At 39.7% G+C, this 20,692-nt stretch overlaps 2 protein-coding genes across 7 annotated transcripts in view; one reads left to right on the plus strand and one right to left on the minus strand.

Moving 5' to 3' along the window:
* Positions 1-521: 521 nt before the first annotated feature.
* Positions 522-13,605, plus strand: mdm2 (MDM2 proto-oncogene). Of its 3 annotated transcripts, none has more exons than XM_042403654.1 (12): positions 522-667; positions 6,702-6,769; positions 6,876-6,950; positions 7,956-8,089; positions 8,218-8,267; positions 9,680-9,738; positions 10,135-10,219; positions 10,320-10,513; positions 10,605-10,736; positions 11,583-11,654; positions 11,776-11,962; positions 12,427-13,605. In XM_042403654.1, exons 2-12 carry the CDS (start codon positions 6,719-6,721, stop codon positions 12,975-12,977), a joined length of 1,590 nt encoding a protein of 529 aa, XP_042259588.1. In that variant the 5' UTR covers positions 522-667; positions 6,702-6,718; the 3' UTR covers positions 12,978-13,605. The 3 variants fall into 3 exon arrangements, with proteins under 3 accessions (XP_042259588.1, XP_042259587.1, XP_042259586.1); XM_042403653.1 differs by lacking the exon at positions 522-667 and adding an exon at positions 719-844; XM_042403652.1 differs by lacking the exon at positions 522-667 and adding an exon at positions 4,907-5,059.
* A 2,391-nt stretch (positions 13,606-15,996) lies between these two features.
* Positions 15,997-20,692, minus strand: part of cpm (carboxypeptidase M) — a 41,194-nt gene continuing 36,498 nt past the window's right edge. For all 4 annotated transcript variants that reach the window (XM_042404050.1, XM_042404051.1, XM_042404049.1 and 1 more), the window contains 3 exons: positions 19,048-19,200; positions 18,703-18,851; positions 15,997-18,599 (listed from right to left, as the gene is read on the minus strand). In XM_042404050.1, coding sequence (XP_042259984.1) covers positions 18,324-18,599; positions 18,703-18,851; positions 19,048-19,200 — 578 coding nt within the window. In that variant the 3' untranslated portion in view covers positions 15,997-18,323. The remainder of the gene's footprint in view (positions 18,600-18,702; positions 18,852-19,047; positions 19,201-20,692) is intronic.

Below are 20,692 nucleotides of genomic sequence, written 5' to 3' on the forward strand. Positions count from 1 at the left end.
CCTGTTATTGACTTATACATCATGTAACTGGGTTAATTTCATCTCAATATCATAAAATTTCTGATAAACGATACGGTGGTGAAACTAACTAAATTCAGGTCATCAACATTACTCATACAATCTCATTATATGACTTTTTCTTACAATATAACATCTATCTCAAAAATTGTAAACTTTAATTGTTAGTAATCTCAGAACCAATCCTCACAGGGCCACAAACTGTCCATTTAGTCACATGCAAATGTTCCTCCCTTTTATTTGCAATTTTCATTCAATTAACTTTTCATTATGACTATCTGTATTAAAATGAAAGTACGAATGTTGGCACCCAATTCTGACAACCGCTCACACACAAATAGCCCGTTTTGAGTGATGTCTAATTAAATTATTCAGTTAAATAATTATTTTCATATTATTATTATATATTTTTACACATTTAACCATTTAAAGTTATTTAATCAAAGTAGAAAAAAGAAAAACGTATGTTATCGTTATCGTTAACGCTGGTTGCAGTGTCAGTTTACGGCCAGCAGGGGGGCGCTACAGAGACAAGCATCAATGAACAACTGAACAGTAAACATATCGACTGTCAGTAGTTCAACTGTCTGGTAAACTGGTGGATAAACGTCGTTGTTTGGATATTATTTAATCAACAGGAGGTTGAAAGGTACGTAAACAATGCTTAAACTTAACTACGCCTGGAGTTTGGCGCTGTAGTTAACCTTAGCAGTAGCACAAGTTAGCAGGTGGTTGGCAGCGTGCTAGCAGGCCGCGGAGCCTCGGGGTTTCCTGGCTGAGCAGACCGGCATCGAGGAGCAGCCACGCGGTCGCTGTATGCTTACGGGTAACTCTGTTAAATCAGCAAGATTCTGGTCAAATGAAATAGTCTATTAGGTTTCATAAAGTTTGTAGAACTCACATTCGTTGTGTGACAGGTGTTACTGTCCGATAAAATCCTGTTGTTTATATATAAGATAGTATTTGACGTTAAATTGTGTAACGTTTGTTTAGCTTCCTTTCAAGTGTTGTGTAACGTTAGCTAACTAACGGTAGATTTAACTGTTCCACACGGCTGCTTTTGCATTTAATTCGGGATCATTCTGAATTTAAATGTTTTTGTGATAAACCAGCGTTAAGTTAGAAGTGACTGCTGTGTTTTTAGCCTGCTGGCTAATATACAAGTTACAAAAGCAGCGTTAGTACACATTTTCATGTGTTTCCTGCATGCATGGCTGTCATATTGTCATACGTGTTAAAACACCTGCTTTTAACGTAAACTTCTAATTAGATATATTAAAGAGAAAAAGATAGGTGCCACATTCAATTAGCAGACAGAGTTTAGCACATGCATCATTATAGCATCCACAGACTGTAAGTTAACAAGAGTGCAAACCAAAGTGTTTAACGTCGGTAAATTTAAAGTTTCACTGGTTATAAATCCGTCAGTTTGTCAGCTGTTGAACTGAAGTTTCGGGCTCATTACTCTTCCATTGATGTGTGAAAGTGTTGTTATTGTATCCCGATGATGACAGAGTTCAGTCTGCCTGCATTACAGCAGTAGAGAGTAGACACACACACACATAGACAGAGAGAGAGAGAGAGGAGAGAGGAGAGAGAGCGGGACAAGTCCGGGCATATTTTCACTACATGTGTACGAGTTGTACTATCCAACAGCTGACTCATACAGCAGTGTGTCAGCTGTGTGTGTATAAGTCATTCTTTCTGTACAGTCACACAGATCTCTGTCCAGACATATTCACATTCAGGGGCCAAAACATGTCCTGTCATACAGAGACGTACAAGAGAGGATCAATATCAGTTTTATTTTTTTATTTAAGCTCTAAGATGTGTGTATCCCAGCCGAGTGTGGAGTGGATTGTAATTCATTTTTGAACAACATATTAGGGTGTGTTTATGAAATATTAGATTCATAGGGGGAGAAGAGGTGGCTGCTTGTAATTTGATTTAGAAAACTAAATTAATCAAGCAGTTGTTTTCTCAATTAATTGTTTGGTCTATAAAATGTCAGAAAATGGTTAAAAAAATGTCAATGTCATAGTTTCCCAAAGTCCAAGGTGACGTCCTTAAACGTCTTGTTTTGTCCACAACTTAAAGATATTCAGTTTACTGTCATAGACAACTTAATAAACAAGAAAATATTCACATTTAAGAAGCTGGAATCAGATAATTTGGACATTTTCTTCTTTAAATTTAAATAATGACTCAAAATGATGAATCAATTATCAAAATAGTGATTCATTTAATAGCTGGAATTAATCAAGTAATTGTTGCATCTTTACTAAATATCAGTCAAACGTCTTATTGTTCATATTCATGTGTTTTTACAGGTGTCAGGTTTGTTTATGTAATATCATTGATCCTGCTGTCATGTTAGTGACTTCAGTGTTTTGGTTTCTGCTGTGTGACTGAGATCAGATCAGTCTCTCTGTCATCTGCTGCTTGTAGTTAAAGAGGTGTTTTTATAGAAATCAATCAAATAATATTGATCCAGTGAATGCAGAAACTCTAAACTAGTTTTATTTTCTGGTCATTTGATTGTAGCTTTGATGAAATCATCTCATATCAATTTAATCTCTCCTGACTCCTCTGTTTAATCTCCTTCCCCTTTTCCCTATTTCTACATATTTGTAATTATTTAGATATATTAGCAGAGCTGCAACGATTAGTTGATTAGTTGATTGTCAGAGAATTAACAGGCAGTAAGGTTTCAGTCATTTTTCAAGCATAAATGCTTGTTCAGCTTCTCAAATGTGAAGATTTTCAGTTTTTCTTTGTTTTATGTGACAATTAAATCAATATCTTCTTTTCTTTATTTGTGCAGCAGCTTTCATACAGGTTAGTGCTTCACACACAAGTCAAGCGGTTGGAGACTAATACACAAGAGAAAATAAAAGAGATAATGTAATAAAATAGATTTAAAATGAAATAAAATAAGAACTAGATACCACAGATGAAAGACAAGGACAAATAAAATAGATTAGATGTAATAAAACATTTAAAAACGTGAATATAACGAGACAAATGATTAAACAAATAAATAAAAATATTTGAATCAAAAGTCAGACTAAAGAGGCTTTTAAGTTAACATTTAAATATATCAACACTTTCAGCTGCTTTTAAACGATTAATCGAGAAATTATTTAAATTTTAATTTCATTTATTTATTGAAGTTTATTGAAAATGTTCTGGTTCAGGATATAAATCCTCCTCCACTACACAACTTCAAAATAAAACATACAACAATTAACTTGTTTAAAATAACAATAATTGCACAAATGATGACGGAGGAGCTGCGTCCGCTCATTCAGAGCAGGAATAAATCATACTGACTCTCTCACTTCATATCACGGCTTTTCTTGACAAAAATTAATGTAAAAACTTGTATTAAATTCATGAGATCATGTAAAATCCTCCAGCTCTGCTCCAAAAACCTTTTTAACTTATGAACGTTTGAAGTTTGGCCCTCAGAGCTCGTTTTTACTCGTGTGTATTTGAAGCCTCACTAATCGATTATTATTCACTGTTATTGGGTTGAAATTTGTACTGAACATCCGAGAAACCTTAAAGATCATTTACAACATGTGTTCATGTAAATAGTTGTTGCTGAATGTTTTATAGTAATTAAATTAATAAAGATAAAACACTTTTTACCCGTAAGAAGAATCTTTAATTTTCAGACGTTAATATCTCCGCTAGTTTTCACCTTCTTGCAACCAAATTTTGATTCAGTGTCGTTTTAATGTAGTTAAATCATCTAGAAGTTATTTGGTTCTGATTAAAAATATTGATTTTAAGAGCTGAAAAAAACATTTTAAAGATATTTCAACTGTATATTTCAAAAGCTTTTTCATGGGAAAGTGTTCATATTCATTACAGATATATAAACATTTGTTTATATGTTATATTACTCCATCATTTAATAATTTTTCATACTTTTCACTGGCTGTAATATGACATTGAGTGACTCAGTTTTCAGTCTCTGTGAGATACAAGTGACATTAAACAATACAGCAAGTCTGGACTAATCCCATCTGAAACTGGTTTGATTTGATGTGGTGGTGGAGTCCCGCTGTATAGGGAAAAACATAGAAGAAGAAGAAACCTACTGTCACAGGACAGCCTACACTAACGGAAAAGTTCAAGATCTGTCCTTTCAGTTTGATCACATCGACGTGTTTAATGATGAAATGAATTATATTGCACTTCTGGGTCTGTTGCAATCAGTTCTGTAATAAACTGATAAACCTGTTTCAGATGGGATTAGTCCAGACTTGCTTTATTGTTTTCTAACGAGACTAGTTAATGATGTCAGAAATTAATTAACAAAAAGCTTGAAATCACAAAATAATCTGTGTGTGTTGAGCTAAAAAAACTAAGATGAATATTCAGTCCAGACACACAGAACAAGATGACGTTATCTAGTAATTCTATGACTGGAAGTTCTGTGTTTGTGAAAGTAAAAATAAGTCACAGTCCTAAATATATGACTGACATGCAGATTTTTCTTGGATCTGACATGAATCCAGTAGTACTCTTGTTCCAGTCGGTCTGCCCAGACCGGCTCTTAGAAAAGAAAACAAAAAGAAAAAAAAAACCTGCCTGAATAAAGTCTCTATATTTGGGGAAAAGATGCTGAGTTTTAATCTGATCCCCTGAGGACACGTCTGCCGTGCAAACACACTCAAACCAGACCTAGAGTTTAGCTAGCTCTGGTTAGCCCTGGTTAGTGTGGTTGATCTAATTATAACAAGCATGAGTCATGTTGGACTAGTCCCGGCATGTCTCCACACAGAGCTGCTGTATGATTAAATCAGCTGGTACAGTCAGTCAAAACATGAACATACAACAGTCCTGCTGACTCATCCTCTAGGCCCTGATAGGCCCAGTTTTGCTAGGCCACACCATTTAGGCTGGTCTAGTCCTGACATGTCTGAGCAGGTCTATAAGAGACTGCAGCTCTGCTTCCCCCCTCACCGCACTTTATCTACTTTTACCTCCACACCATGGACTGCTGATACGTTTTACTCTGTAGACACCGGTAAGACTTTCATTTATGCATAAACAAGAAATAACTTTATATAGAACTGTTTACTTCATAACTACTGACAATATGATGTTATTGTTCTACAGAAACTATTATTCTAAATGTTAGTTTGACATATGAAGAGTTTTTAATGATGTAAGTCATTCTTTTAATACCAGTTTGAGCATTTATATGTGTTTTTTCCTCTCATCTCTCAAATGTTATATGACAGGTAGTTAGAGGGAAGTTAAAGGGAAGTTAGTGTCTTAAGTTTCTGTTCTGTGACGTATTTCTCAGTCATACTGAGTATTTCAGAGGTGTTCTGTTACAAGAGGGGTTTAAATCCATTTCTTCGCATCTGATTGGACTGCTTAAAAAAAGTGGGCGTGGCTCAGAGAGTCGAGCGCCGTACGGTGTTACGGAGGACTGTTGGCTCCGCACACACACACACTTCTCTCACCTGTTGATAGATGAGGAGGAGGAGGAGGAGGAAGAGGAGGAGGAGGAGGAGACATCTAAACACACATCTCTTCTATCTCTCTCTTTACTGCTCTGTCAGCTACTACGACTCATAAATGCTGAAGTGCGGCGTTATATGACCGACTCACATCTGATCAGAGGAACTTTGATAAAAGCCCCTGAGTGCAGGATGAGTCAGTTAACATTTCAGACCGTTTTACAGGAAGAGAAAAAGACTGATAATGATTCTTTTTGACATATATTTGGCGAATAAGGAGAGATGAGTGAACAGTTAACACAGACTGAGAAAATGTGTTTTTCATTTCATGAGACCTTTATGCTGCTGATAATAAGAGATTTCTTACTGATTACATGTCTAAATAAGTTGTGATGGTTGTGTTGATGTGTTTAATCAACAGGTTTTATATCAGCTTCAGTTGTCAGCAGGGCTGCAACTAGTGATGATTTTATTCACTGTTTAATCATTTTGTCTGTAAAAAGTCAGAAAATAGTGAAAAAGAGCCCAAGGTGACGCCTTCAGGTGTGTCTGAGAACAGTCCAAAATCCACAGATATAGAGCGCTGCAACTAATGATTGTTTTCATTATTGATTAGTTGTTTGGTCCATAAAATGTCAGAAAATAGTCATAAATGTTTCCTAAAACCTGAGACGACGTCCTCAAATGTCCCAACAACCCAAAGATATTCAGTTTACTGTCATAAAGGACTAAAGACAGCAGAAAATCTTCACATTTGAGACGATGGAAACAGAGAATTTGGATTATTTTTCTCTTAAAAACCATTAATCGATTACACATAAAACAGTTTCAGATCCTCACAGCTGAGAAGCTGCAGCCAGAAAAAGAGTAAAACAAGGATTCATGATCAAGACAGTCGCAGGTTAATCTTCTGCTGATGGATTAATCGACTCATCGTCGCCGCTCTGATGTGGAGTTAAAGTTTAACTGTGAGGTTCAGGTGATTTTTCTCCGGTCATGGTGTGAACAGCCAGCGTGGGCTGAACGATGCAGACCGCGGTCGTGGGCTGCTGGGAGGACATTCCTCAGCCGTCCACATCCTCTGACTCAGTCTGACGCAGCACTCAGACCTGCTGTTATGTGTCTCAGTCCTGTATTGATCCTTATAATAATCCATATAATCTATAACAACCTGTGTGTCCTGTGTGTGTTTGTGTGCAGGAACAATCAGCTTCACTATGTCAGCTGACGGGGAGCCCACCGCCGACATGGCTGACGACAACAAACTGGTGAGAGAGCAGAGCGGAGCAGCTGGTTACTGGTTCTTTACTGGTCTGTTAAGTGTTTCTAGTGTTTGTGATTCAACCTCTTCCTGTTGTGTTTGTGTGTTTTCAGGTCAGACCGAAGGTAGAGTTTCATTCTTTGCTGCGACACGCAGGAGCCACTAAAGATGTTTTCACCATGAAGGAGGTACAACGTCAATATGTCACTGATCAGTACAATCAACAGTAGATGTAGTGAAACTATAGTGGTGATTAAAGTGCATACTCTACTTATTCTCATCTGTTATCTATCAGTACTTTTTCTGCTATTATTATTATTTCTGCAAGCTTGTTTCTGAGGGAAAATCTAGAGCTTTTAATGGTTCCACCCAGAAAAAAAGTATTTATAGAGTAAATATAAATAGATTTCTTTGTTCTTTTTTTGCATGAACAACAACAACATGTTCTTTTAACTCACCACAGTGTTTATACTGGTATCACCCTGGAATTATAACTATATATTCACTGAATGTGTCTAAAAATGTCAAATATTTGCTGGTTGCAGCTTCTCATATGTGATGATTTGAAGCTATTCAGTGTCATACATGATGGTAATATGAATAACTTTAGATTTTTAACTGACATTTTGACATTTTACAGACAAAGAGATGAATCGATAATTAAAGTAATCAGCAGTTGAAGCTCTAATCTGAACTCAAAATATTAAGCAAAGACCAATAAAGATGCAGGAAACTATAAATGATGAATTTACAAAAAAAACAGAGCTAATAGCAGCTAAATTACTTTTATGTTGTTGATCTTAAACGTTATATGTGTTTCATGGTTTCGATGCTGTTTTGACAGTTATTAGTGAACGTTGAGGGGAAGTTCTGAACGGTGTTTTCTGTTTGTGACAACCCTTGTTTGTGTGTTGCCATGGCAACTGCAGCCATGAGTTTGTCATCTTGATTATATTTAGTTTAAATATCTTCACCAACTGAGCATCTGTTGGAAAAGTCATTATATATATTTTTGTGATTTTTGTTTTTGTTATTTAATGTTTTTATAACTTTAAACACTTTGCACAGTTTAAGATGTTCATCATGTTAAAAACACGACTCCAGATCAAGTTTCCTGCGTATTTTAACGCTTCGTTCAGCGTGATTTCAGTCGCCATTTCTCTCATCATGCGTCTGTGCTGGTCCTCCTGCAGGTGATGTTCTACCTGGGTCAGTACATAATCCAGAAGCAGCTGTACGACCAGAAGCAGCAGCACATCGTCCACTGCTCCCAGGATGCACTGGGGCGTGTGCTAGGGGTGGACAGCTTCTCTGTTAAAGAGCCACGGTGAGAGAACAGAAGAAGAAGAAGATGATTGTTTACTGACGGTTTCTTAAAGAGGAAGTTCTGTGTTTGTGATGTTTTATGTTTCAGGATTTGACAGTAAAGTAACTAAAACATGTTTTATGTTGCAGAGTTCTGTTTGCAATGATAACCAAGAACCTGGTGGCTGTGAAAAGCCAAGGTAGGACTTCTGCTTCCTCTCTTTGTGTTCTTCTTCTTCATATCACCTGACATCTGATGTAACCAGAAATGCACAAGCTTCTCCGTCCTCACAGTAAACATCTTCTTTGCACTGAACAGTATTGATGTAACATGTTCAGTAGCCTAAAACTCTTCGGTATTTCACGTCAAGCAGGTTTATAAATAGATGTGAACAAGACTTTTATAGCTTCTGTTATTTATTCCAGACTGCGCTGGAGAAACTCCCGGGAGAAGCTGCAGTTAAACTTTGCGGTTAACCTCCGTCACAATAACGGTTTCTTGAGGAGCTGTAGGGTTTTATTTTCTGACAAATTGTAGCTTTAAACTGAACGTTCACGGTTCACTGCTAACCTGCCTCACTGAGCTCAGTGAGCCACTCTGCACTCAACGCTTCCCAGAGGCCACAAATACTCTAAATCCAGATTGTATTTATATTTAGTTTTGTTTTGTCCTGTAACATGTTGACTGAAGACAAACATGGCATCTTTATTTTTTGTAGCAGCTCTTTCTCATCTGCACCAGCCTCCTTCTGCATTTCTCTAATATGAGTCATCTTGTCTGTCTGAGTTAAACTGGAAACTGCTGCAACTATTAATATTTTCTTGATTAATGGTTTTGGCCGTTACAGTTTCCAACAGCACCATGTTGATGTCTTCAAACATCTTTTTAAGTCCGACTATACTGTCCTGGCAATGAGTAGCTAGTCAGTTAGCTAACAGTCTGCAGTCTTCTAATAAACACAAGGCCTCACTTTTCTTGCAGGTTTAATGAAGATCCACATTTACCGTAAAACTGTGACAAAGTGCAAATACAAATCTGACACAACTATGTAAGAAATAAAAAAAAAATCTGTGTCACAAAGCAAAGCAAAGGTTAGCTAACAGGTTGCAGCTATGCTAGCAATCAATGAAGTCACCTCTAGATCTGATCTGCAACAAAACAAATACACCACAAAGAAATCACCAACATAAAATACTCACCGATGATTCGTTTCCAAGGCAACAATGTTGAAAATAAATAGCAGCAGCAGATGCTGGTGCATGTGCTCTCTACTCTACTGTGTCTGTTTAGCTGTGAAGGAAAATACCTGTTGTGTAAATACTTCAGTTGAATGACCAGGAGGGGGCACTGCAGGACACAAGAACCACCTGCACTCAAACGGAGAATAACGACCCCAAACATATTCAGTTTAATAACCTGTGTGAGAAAGAAAAGGATCAAATTAATTTTCTGTTGATTGATTAATTGGCTAATCATCATATAAACATGACTGAAACTGGGATGGTTAGAACGTCATAATCAATGAGTTTCCAGCTCTACAACTTTCTCTTTCTCCTTGTTTGCTGCTCAGATTGTAATAAAACTAACCCGCCTTTCTCTTTCTTCTCTCAGATTTACCGCAAAGCTTAAGTGAATCACACAGCAACAGTCCGACAGACAGAGGGACGGAGGTGAGACGCACGCTCTGAATGTTTTTAGCAGCTTATTCCACAGAGTTCTCAGTGTTTGTTCATGTTAGGAGCACATAGCACACATTGTTCTGGACAGGTTTTAGGTTAAATGTCCTGTCGAAATGCAAAGAAACACAATGAAATAATGTAAACATAGCAGCAAACTGCAGGAATCATGATGCAAAGATATTGATTTAAAAATATATATATATAATTATTTGGTTAATTACTTTAAATGCTGAATTAACTAAAAGACAATAACAGTTAAGAACATTCAGCACATGATGTCTTATAAGTTTTTTTTTAGTGAGTTTGATGATCGTCTCTCTGTACGTTATTTTATAAAGGAGTCTGCATTTGAGTTCCAAATCTAAATGTGTGTGTTTGTGTTTTTAGGAGGCAGATTCAGAAAGTCGCTCTTCATCACCAGACAGGAGGAGAAGACGGAGGAGGAGGAGGAGCTGCAGGAGCAGTGACCCAGGTGAGTTTCTTCTTCTGCGGCGCCGTCGTCTCGTTAGAGCTCTAAAAACAAACCTGTGATGTCATGACTTAAACTCCACCTCCCGCCTGGATCTCCTCAGGTCCCTCCCACAGTGTAGAGGATGACGATGAGGAAGAGTCAGAGGAGGAAGAGGGAGAAAAAGAAGGAAGGAAGAGGAGGCGGTCAGACAGCTACTCCCTGACCTTTGACGAAAGCCTGTCCTGGTGCGTGATTGGTGGACTGGGAAGCGGGCGGGACCGACACAGCAGCCAATCGTCCGACTCACACAGCACGGTGAGTAGCCACAGTGCACACACACACACACACACACACACACACTATAATGTATGTATTGGTTTATAATGTGGACTGTGTGTGTGTTTAGTCTGGGAGGTCAGAGGTCACGGTCGCACCCTCAGACTCAGACAGTGACAACTTCAGCGTGGAGTTCGAGGTCGAGTCCATCGACTCCGATGACTACAACGAAGACGACGCCTCTCTGTCTGCGGACGACCAGGTAAACAATATGACTCTTCATCAACAAATCAAAACAACAAAAAACCAACAAAGAACTGAATCAGAGCCTCATATTTCTCTGTGAGCTAAAACACGTCAACGAGCTGCACTGTAGTTTATTTTGACTCAATTTCACACACACTAACGCACCGAATGTGTGTTCATCCGCCGCTGAAATTAGTCCCCAACAAATGTACTGTCTCCTTCCGTTCCAATTATTTTCTGGATCGATCATTCTGTCTATAAAACGTTAGTAAATTTTAAAAAATTAATTAAAGTTATAATTCCCACAACCCAGATTAACGTCTTCAAATGTTTTTTTTTTTTTTTATTTTATTTTTATATCAGTTCATATTCAGTTTAGTATCATGTGACAAAGAAAAGCTTCAAATTCTCACATTTGAGAAGCTGGAAACAGAAAATATTTTGTATTTTTTTAGTATAAAAAAAAAAAAGACATAAAAGATTATTTGATTATAAAAATAGTTTCAGCTCTTCTGAAAACTACAGTGACCATCTGTTTTAGGAAATTACTGATTTGTGAGGTCTGTTTTTTAAACCTTGGAGCTACAGAGTAGAGAAGTCAAAGTATAGAGAGACACAATTAACATGTTGTTGGTTTTGCTCTTTTCATGAGATTTGTTGACTATGAGAAAAATATAGAATAATGTCAGATTATTCTAATATTTAAGGTATCAAATCCCGTCTAGAAATGAGAAAAATTAGAATCAGCTACATGTCAATATGATGTTTTCTGGATTTTTCATGTTTGATATTGAAATAAAAGTCACTTAAAAGTCAGTTTGGTATAAACTCAGCCGCTCTGTGTGTGTGTGTGTGTGTGCAGGTGTATGAGGTCACCATCTTTGAAGCAGAGGAAGAGGATTCATTTGATGAAGACACAGAGATCACTGAAGCTGTGAGTCTCTCTCACACACACACACACACACACACACACACACACACACACACACACACACACACACACACACACACACACACATATATAATTCAGGTCTAACTGTGTGTTTCTCTCTCAGGACTACTGGCGGTGTGCGAAGTGTGACGAGTTGAACCCTCCTCTCCCCAGAAACTGTCTCCGCTGCTGGACTCTGCGCCAGGATTGGCTGCCTGACGAGTCCCTCAACATAACCAGCTCCACCGCCTCCAGTCCTAAAGCCCTTCCCACCAAACCAACCAACCAATCAGCAGACAAAGAAGCTCCAGGTAGTTTTAAGTCCCAGCCCAGCGTTTTGAGTCAGGATCGACTGGAAACGGGGGTCACTGATCAACAGGATTGATCTTAGATATAATATATTAGACAGATATGTGCACATCCAGTCCTGCATTCAGTCCAGCTGCAGGATGACTGATCCCATTAAGAACAAAGTAGAGTGTCTGTCTGCACACTTCTAGAGCTGCAATGATTAGCCGATTAATCAATAGACAAGAAATTAATTGCCAGCTATTTTGATGATTGATTCTTTAGGAAAAAATGCCAAAAATGAGCTTGTTTCAGCTTTTCAAATGTAAAGATTTAACGCTTCTCTTTGGATATTTTTCAGTATTTTACAGACAAGATGAGTGATGAGATGAGCACACTTTTATTTTGGTTTTTGTCCCCTATCTGGGTTTTCATCTGGGCAAATTGTCAATAAGTTACTGATGATTGATTGTTGTGTCTCCTGAAGGTTCTGATGTCGAGGAGAACGAAGGAGTCGATGTTCCAGACGGCAAAAGAGCGAAAACTCCTCCTCTCCTGTCGCAGTGCCTGTCTGACTCCCTTCCATCTGCTCCGGACTCCCAGGATCTCCTCTCATCCTCCCAGCCTTCCTCCTCCCAGGAGAAGCTCTGGACTTCTGATTCCCAGGAACTCCTCTCACCCTCCCAGCCTTCCTCCTCCCAGGAGAAGCTCTGGACTCCTGACTCCCAGCCTTCTTCCTCCAGCGACTCCCAGGAGCTTCTCCCGTCGTCCCCCACCGCCGCTCCCGCGCCCGCTCTTCCGCCTCCCGCGGTCCCCGAGCTGGAGCGCAGCGTGTCGGCGGAGTGGCGGCTGCCGGACTCATGCCTGGACCCCTGTCTCATCTGTCAGTCCCGGCCGAAGAACGGCTGCATCGTCCACGGACGAACCGGACACCTGATGTCCTGCTACGTCTGCGCCAGGAAGCTGAAGAAGAGGAACAAGCTGTGTCCGGTCTGCAGGCTGCCCATCCAGTCCGTCGTCCTCACCTACCTCAGCTGAGACTCCCAGTCTGTGCTCGTCCTCCGTCTCGTCCTCACCTACCTCAGCTGAGCCTCCCAATGTGTCCTCACCTTGATACTCCTTTCAAACAGCAGATAGGAAGAAACCCGTAAATCTGACTGTTTTTTCTCACCATGTTGACTTAATAACTTTGGACTTATTTCAAATTCTGTCGCAGTGTCTGTGGCGGCTCCAGAGCCTCACGATTATAATTTAAAAATGTTAATTTTGAAAATTAAAAAAGTAAATTGGACTTATCTTTTAACTTATTTCTAGAATTTAATTTAATATGTGGGCTTCCATTGCAGATCAAAGGAGCTGTATACTGTTATTACATGTATTAAATACATATTTTTCTTTCTGTGCGACTCTTTTGAACTCTGCTGCTGAACGGGAAATAAAAATGATCAAAATTTGGCATAATGCAAGAAATTCACACAATGTTTCAGTTTTTTTTTTTTTTCTTTTATTCTGAGACTTTCTGGGAGAAGCAGGTTTACTTTGAGGTGAAATCCACAGTACAGTTCAGTAAGTTAATCCACTGTGGTGTTTGGCACCGCTGGCTGATGTACAGTATAATAAAACATGAAATAAACATGGTGGCCTAATGGTAAAGGCACGTAACATATAACCGCAACGTCCATGGATCCTCAGATAAAGGCAAAAAAGAAATATGTAACAGAAGAAATGCAGAAACTGTTGTGAGGTCTGATGTTTTTCAGTCGTTACAGTTACAACATGGCACAGAGGTTTTTATTTTTTTATGAAGCAATATTTAATAACAAACAGTACAAAAAGTGACATTTGTCAAAAATAAAGTTTAAATCTGGAGAAATATCTGCAGAAGGCCGCTGAGTTTGTGTCCTGAAGGTTTGTCTGCTCTGAACTCGTCTGTGCGTTTTATGTTATATGAATATATACAGATGTTGGGTTTTGGTGTCTCAGGGTTCAGGTCTCACAGGTCTGAGACTCATCCAATAGTTCAACCAAAGACTGATGTTTCTCAGATTGTTTATGTTTACTGTTTTAATATTTACTGTTTTGTAGAGCTGCAACAGTTAGTCAATCAACATAAAATTAATCAGCAACTACTCTGATAATCAATTCATCGTTTTTAGTCATTTTTTAAGCAAAAATGCCAAATAGTTTTCGGTTTTGATATGATTTAATGTGTTTCTTTGACATACCTGAGAGTAAACTGAATATTTGGGGTTTTATCATGACATTTGAAGGAAAAAAAGTCAGAATTCTCCGGTTCACGCCTCTCAAATGACAATAATATAATACATATGAGTATTTTGTTGTTTGTTTAGTCTTCACTGACAGTAAACTGAGTTATCTTTGGATTGTTGACTGTTAGCTGGGACAAAACAACATTTGAAGACGTCAGCTCGGGCTTTGGGAAACAATAATTGACATTTTTCACCAATTTCTGATATTTTATAGACCAAAAATGCCAAATATTAGCTGGTTTCAGCTTCTCAGATATGATGATTTAATGGTTTTCTTTGTCATACCTGAGAGTAAACTGAATATTTTGGGGTTTTGAGCTGTTGGTCGAACAAAACTGTTCCAGAAACCTCCCGCATCACTGGACGACTACGCCCGATAGCAGTGACTTCTGTTGCCATGAAGTGCTTCGAGCAGCTGGTCAGGGACGTCATCTGTCCGTCACTCCCCAGCTCGCTTGACCCACTACAGTTTGTCTACCGGTCAAATGGATTCACGGATGACGCCATCATACACGTCCGTCACTGTGCCCCCTCCTACCTGGACCGAAGAGGGGGAACTATATACGCGTGCTCTTCATGGATTACAGTTTGGCCTTCAATACTATTGCTCCCTACAAGTTCATCTCAGAGCTCTGGGACCTGGGGCTGCACTCCTCCGGGAACTACATCATCCTTCTCAATCACCCTCAGCACTGGAGTCCCTCAGGGCTGCGTCCTCAGACCCCTGCTGTATTCCCAGTATACCAGCGACTGTGTGGCCACCAGCAGCTCCAACAGGCTGGTAAAAAACACGATGGTGGTTATCAGCAATAACGACGAGAGGCCCTACCTGGGAGAGGTGGAGAACCTGACCTCATGGTGTAATGTCCCTGAATGCTGATAAGACAAGGGAGCTGGTTGTGGACTTTGGTAGGACACAGACCAGGGACTACAACTCTGTCAATATCAGGGTGAGGAGCTTCAAATACCCAAGGACCTCTCATGGACCAATCACACAGTCTAACAGTGAAGACACAGTAGCACCTCTACTTTCTGCACCACCTGGAGAGGTTCAGGGTCTCCGGCAAAAGATACCACAGCCTGAGGACCAACACCAAAAGTCTCAGGAGGAGCTTCTACCGTCAGGCGGTCCAGGTGCTAAACGAGGACTCTGCTCAGGGACTGCATCCCCCAATCACCTCAAAAACCCGGTAGGCAAACACACTAGTTCTATTTTTGCAAAAGGTATATGTAGTATGTGTAGTAGTATGGGGGGGGGGGTTAATTGATTGATTAATTGCTAAGTTGGTTGCAGCCCTACTGTCTTGTACTGGTTATAATGGACCTGATGATTCATTTTTTCAGTATATTTCAATTTAATTCAGTTGACAGGTTTGTTTGTACCTGTGTTTTAATTACTTTATATGCAGGCAACTTACCAATGTAACATGTAAACTGCAGGACTAATGCTCCATGCAGTCCTGATGTTTGTGGATGTGCTGCACTACTTCCGCCACCAGGTGGTGCCTTTGAGTAACTTGAGCAGGTGTTGAAGCAGAAGTAGCAGAAGAACAACTCTTTCTCTGTTGTTTTTGCAGTGTTAGAAGAAGTTAAAGCTCAGTTTTATCAGCAAGGAAACATGCCGGTGGACTATATGTCGCCTTGTTTCTGTTGTAAAGTGCAGAAATAAAGTTACTGCAAGTTAATCTCAACGTCTGTGTCTCTGGCTGCGACGTTAGATGTAGTTTTTAAAGGGTTGAAGATGTAAAACTATCTAAGTATTTCACAATATAGCTAAAAAATAAAAAAAATCATAAAAAGTTTAGTTTACTGACCTTTCAGAAATATAAAATAATCTCAAGTTTTGTAGCAGAAATGTGATTTTTTTCCCTTTTATTTCCTATTTTGTTATTTAGCCTCTGGTGTTGTAAATCAAACGCACCTCAGTGAGTTCAGATAGATGATCTTTATAATTTCCAGACTCCACTATCGTAAAGTCCTTTTCTCTGGTTTAAAAACAGCATTCAACCCCTGCAAGTGCTAATTATAAAGTGCTCCTCCTCACATATAAAAGGACATCGTCCTGCTCCATCACACTTAATGAGCCCGATCACGCCTGACTTCCTGTTATCTCAGAGACAAAATCCCCAAGAAGTAGAGCTTATTCTTCCGGTGATGCATTTCTTTGGAATAAACTACCAGCAAAGTTATATTCATTATAATGTTTATGAGGTTTAACACAGTCTCTATAGTGCAGGAAAGTAACTTTTCTCTTCCTTTATGTCCTTGAAGTTTTGCTGTTCATTTAATTTCTTAGACGTTCAGAAGCTTTGGTCCATTAAAGGCCAAAGAACATTACTGTAAGACCCGGTCACACCAGCATTTAAAACTAGTGGTGAAATACAATATATTCTTTTTACTGAAAGCTCTGTGAATTTGCTCATGGGGACGAAGTAAATCAACACAATTATTTTTGCAACTTTGGTGAACACTGACAAGCTAATTTGCATCGTTGACTAACAGCAAAACATCAGGACGGCGTTGACGTTTGAGGGAACGGAGAGTCAGAGAGTCCAAAACAGTTAGCGGCCGAGCTACAGCTAGCATGACTGTAGCGAATAAGTTACGATAGCGTTTTCCCGGGTGCTAGGCTGGCGTGTTAGCTGTTAGCTCGCCAGCTACAGTAGTTTGCCGATTAGCCGTAGTATGAATAAACTGCGTAAAGTTGCTGTTGCATAAAAGAAAATGCTAAATTTGTCCTGGTAGACAAGCAGCTGGCTAACAAGCATGTTCGCGAGTTAGCTAAGTTTTCAACTCGCATGGCTGCACCGTCGCGTCGCTTCACGCCGCCGCGGGCAAATTCACGCCTTTGCGTTGACTTTACATGTAGTTTAAAATTCATGTTCTGTCTGAACACAGTTATACAGCAGATTCTGTTCATAGGAAGAAAAGCACAGATGACACTAATAACATTAATGATGGTTCTGTTCTATTCAAGCACTGGGAGTACTGGCAGCAAAATGTACTTTAAGTATCAAAAGTAAAAGTAATTTAGAGTGTTATATTCATCATATATGTATATATATTATGTAAGCAGCATTTTAATGTTGTCACAGTAGAGTTAATTTTAACACCTTATACTGTTGGATAGTCTTATCTATAACAATGCATATATACTTTATTTATAATATATATAAATTGTCATTTATATGTTGTATTATTGTATGTCATGTAATCCCATGCGTGAAGGATCATTTTAATGATCTGACAATATACAATAGTAATAAAAATTCTTTAGTTCATATAAAATACTGATCTGAACAGTAACTAATAACTATAGCCTTGAAATAAATGTAGTAATAAATGTAATAAATGTAGTATAAAGTAGCAGAAAATGGAAATACTCACAAGTACCTCATAATAGTACTTAAGTACAGTACTTGAGTAAATGTACTTAGTTACATTTCACAACACTGAGACCCTGAAAGTAAAGCAGCTAAATGGAATTCAGCCATCATTCATTTTATTATTCACACCTGTGCTTTTCCTGTCGTGTCCTTGTGAGAAGCTTCACACCTGAACTTCGCTCTGACGCCGGCGATACGCTCAATTTAAGGTCGTTCAGAACTGGTTTTTAAGACGTGTTGTTCAACCACGTCAGAAATCGAATGTGTTTAGAGACGTTCCGAACGGCTTCACTCAAATGCGGAGAGAAGGGGGGGGGTCGATATTTAAATTCGGGGATCACGGTGCATATTTTCAATCTCTCCTGGAAGACGGTCGTAGTGTTTTGCACTCGGCACATGAAAAGTGACAGAAATAGTTGTGTGAATGTCGGATTGTCTGTTTTGGAAAGTTACAGAAATGGCCGTGCACAGCCTCCCCTTATCCGCCGTCGGAAAGGTGCGGGGGGGGGGGCAAGCATGTCCGAAGGCCACCTTTCAGCTCCACCGTGCCCCCAATTTAGATATTTTGGCAGCGACTCGAGGCTTCGGAAACCTCCGGCGGACATCATGTTTTTGTTCTGATGTTTGCTTTGTTTAGTGTTGCTCAGAGACACTCCAGCAGTTCAGGTGTCGCAATCAAACCCGCGACCTTCTGCTGACCGGACGCCACTCTGACCGCCGGGCTTCCTTCAGTCGATCAGGGATCGGAGTCCCGCCACCAGGCCTAGCCCCACAACCAGCCCCGTCCAGGTGGGCCCCGTGACGGCAGCTCCGCCCCCCTCTGTGTGTGACGTGTGGTTACAGCAGGTGGGGGTGGGGTTAGCAGAGGTCGGGTAGCCAAGGGTGCTGTCGGTTGTCGTGGCGATGCGTTGTAACAGGAAGTCGTGTTTCAGGGCGGAGTATTGATCAGGACCATACGGGACAGTAAGCGTCTCCGTCAAAACCTCGTGATCCGGGAACGTCACCTGTCAATCAAAGAATCATTAAGGTCACATGAGTCTAATGTCTGTAGTTCTGTGTGTGTGTGTGTGTGTGTGTGTGTGTGTGTGTGTGTGTGTGTGTGTTTACCGTGAAGCTGTAGTTTCCAGGCAGCAGCAGTCTGTAGTATTCACCATGTTGGTCGGTTCTGAACGGACACATATTCTTGCGACCTTTGACCTCCACTACTGCGTTCTGCACCGGTACTCCGGAGCCATTGAGCACACGACCTTTTACCCCTGAACACGCACACACACACACACACACAGACACATAGAGAGGTCAGGTGAGTATTCGGTATTGATCCTTGCTCAGTGTCAGTTTAATTGCAGGTGAGAAACACACAGGTAAAGAGGCAGACAGGTAAACAGACAGACAGGTAAACAGACAGACAGGTAAAGAGACAGACAGGTAAAGAGACAGACAGGTACTGACCCAGGTGGACCTGCTGGATGAAGGCCAGCAGAGACTTCCTGTTGTCTGTCCACAGAGCAGGAAGTTCTTCGGCTCGAGGATACTTGCAGCAGGAAACTTCCAGAGTCAACTCCAAACACTGAGCCCAGACGTAGTTATAGTCCTGCATCCCACCTGCACACACACACACACACACACACACGCACGCACGCACGCACGCACGCACACACACGCACACACGCACACACACACACACACACAAATGTTATAAGTCCTATAAATCTAATAATTCTTTATTTATATATTTATATAAAATAGTTGAAAATGATGTCTGTCACACTTTCATAAAGCTCAAGATGTCAATCAACTAACTGACTGATTGTTTCAGCTTAACTGTGAGATCAAAATTAAAAAGGGAGACAACAGAAGAAACATAAATATCAAAGCCGAAGATGAAAAAGGACGATTTAGTCATCAGGTGAGGATGATGACAGGAAGTAGAAGTGCTCTTTGTTGGACAGGTTGTGGTCTAACATGTTATTTTGCTGATGGCTCATTATGGCTGCTTATGTTTGATATTTTTGTTATTAGATGTAATAAGAGTTTCTATGTGTATAAACAAATATACATTATATTTATTTAAATCTGCAATATGTTTTAACCACTCAGGAGCAACATCAGTGAACACAACTCTGACATATCTTTTTTTTTTGTGCTACTGGACCATCTATGACTATCTATGCAAACAGTCGTCATGGAGATACTTTACGTGGTTATATTACAGACTTTATGGCTCTATCAGAGCTTCTAACCTCAACCACGCCACCCGCTGAGGCAATAATCTCAGGAGTTCTTTAATGCGATAGGACGACCCGAGATTTAAACACGGAGATCTCTGGACGCAAGACTCGGGACCGAAATGACTCCTCTGAGGTGAGACGAGCGAATCATTCACCGCTGATAGTTTGTAGAACGTTATAAATATCTTGGAACAGTTATTGATGAAAACCTGAAATTTGATGCCAGTGTGGATGTGGTCTGTAAGAAGTGACAGCAACGTTTCTACTTCCTTAAGAAGTTAAACGCTTTTAATGTTGATATGAAACTTATGTCTTTATTTTAAAAGTCATTTACTGAATCAGTTCTTGCTTTTTCTATCATTGCTTTGTCTGGTAACCTGAACATCAGGGACAAAAGTATCTGGTCAGCTGATAAGTGTCTCTCAGACTCTCCCTGATGCTTATCTTTGACTAGCAGGTTCTCTGCAGGACCAGGTCTACATTAGACTTCACTTTGAGTTTGAAACTCTTCCCTCAGGCTGTATTTAGACTGTTCTGGTTCAAGTGCAACAGGATTAAAAACTCCTTTGTTCCCTTTGCAGTGACCCTGCTGGATCTGCACATGTCATTTAGCAGTTGAAAGACCGTATGTACAGGAAACATTTTTGTACTTTCTGTTTTTGTGCTTATGTTGTTTTTTATTTTATCTTGTGCCCAAAACTGCAAGTTTCCCATCTGGAATAATAAAATAACTGAACTGAACATTGTTTCTGTCCACCTGGTGAATGTTTATCTCTGTTTTTACTCTCTACCAACTCCTGAGGGAAATATCTGGCTCTTTAGCTGCTAAATGCTCCACTATGTTCACCAGCTAGTCTACAGCTAAC

Source organism: Thunnus maccoyii, chromosome 23, assembly GCF_910596095.1.
Source record: "Thunnus maccoyii chromosome 23, fThuMac1.1, whole genome shotgun sequence".
Classification (NCBI taxonomy): domain Eukaryota; kingdom Metazoa; phylum Chordata; class Actinopteri; order Scombriformes; family Scombridae; genus Thunnus; species Thunnus maccoyii.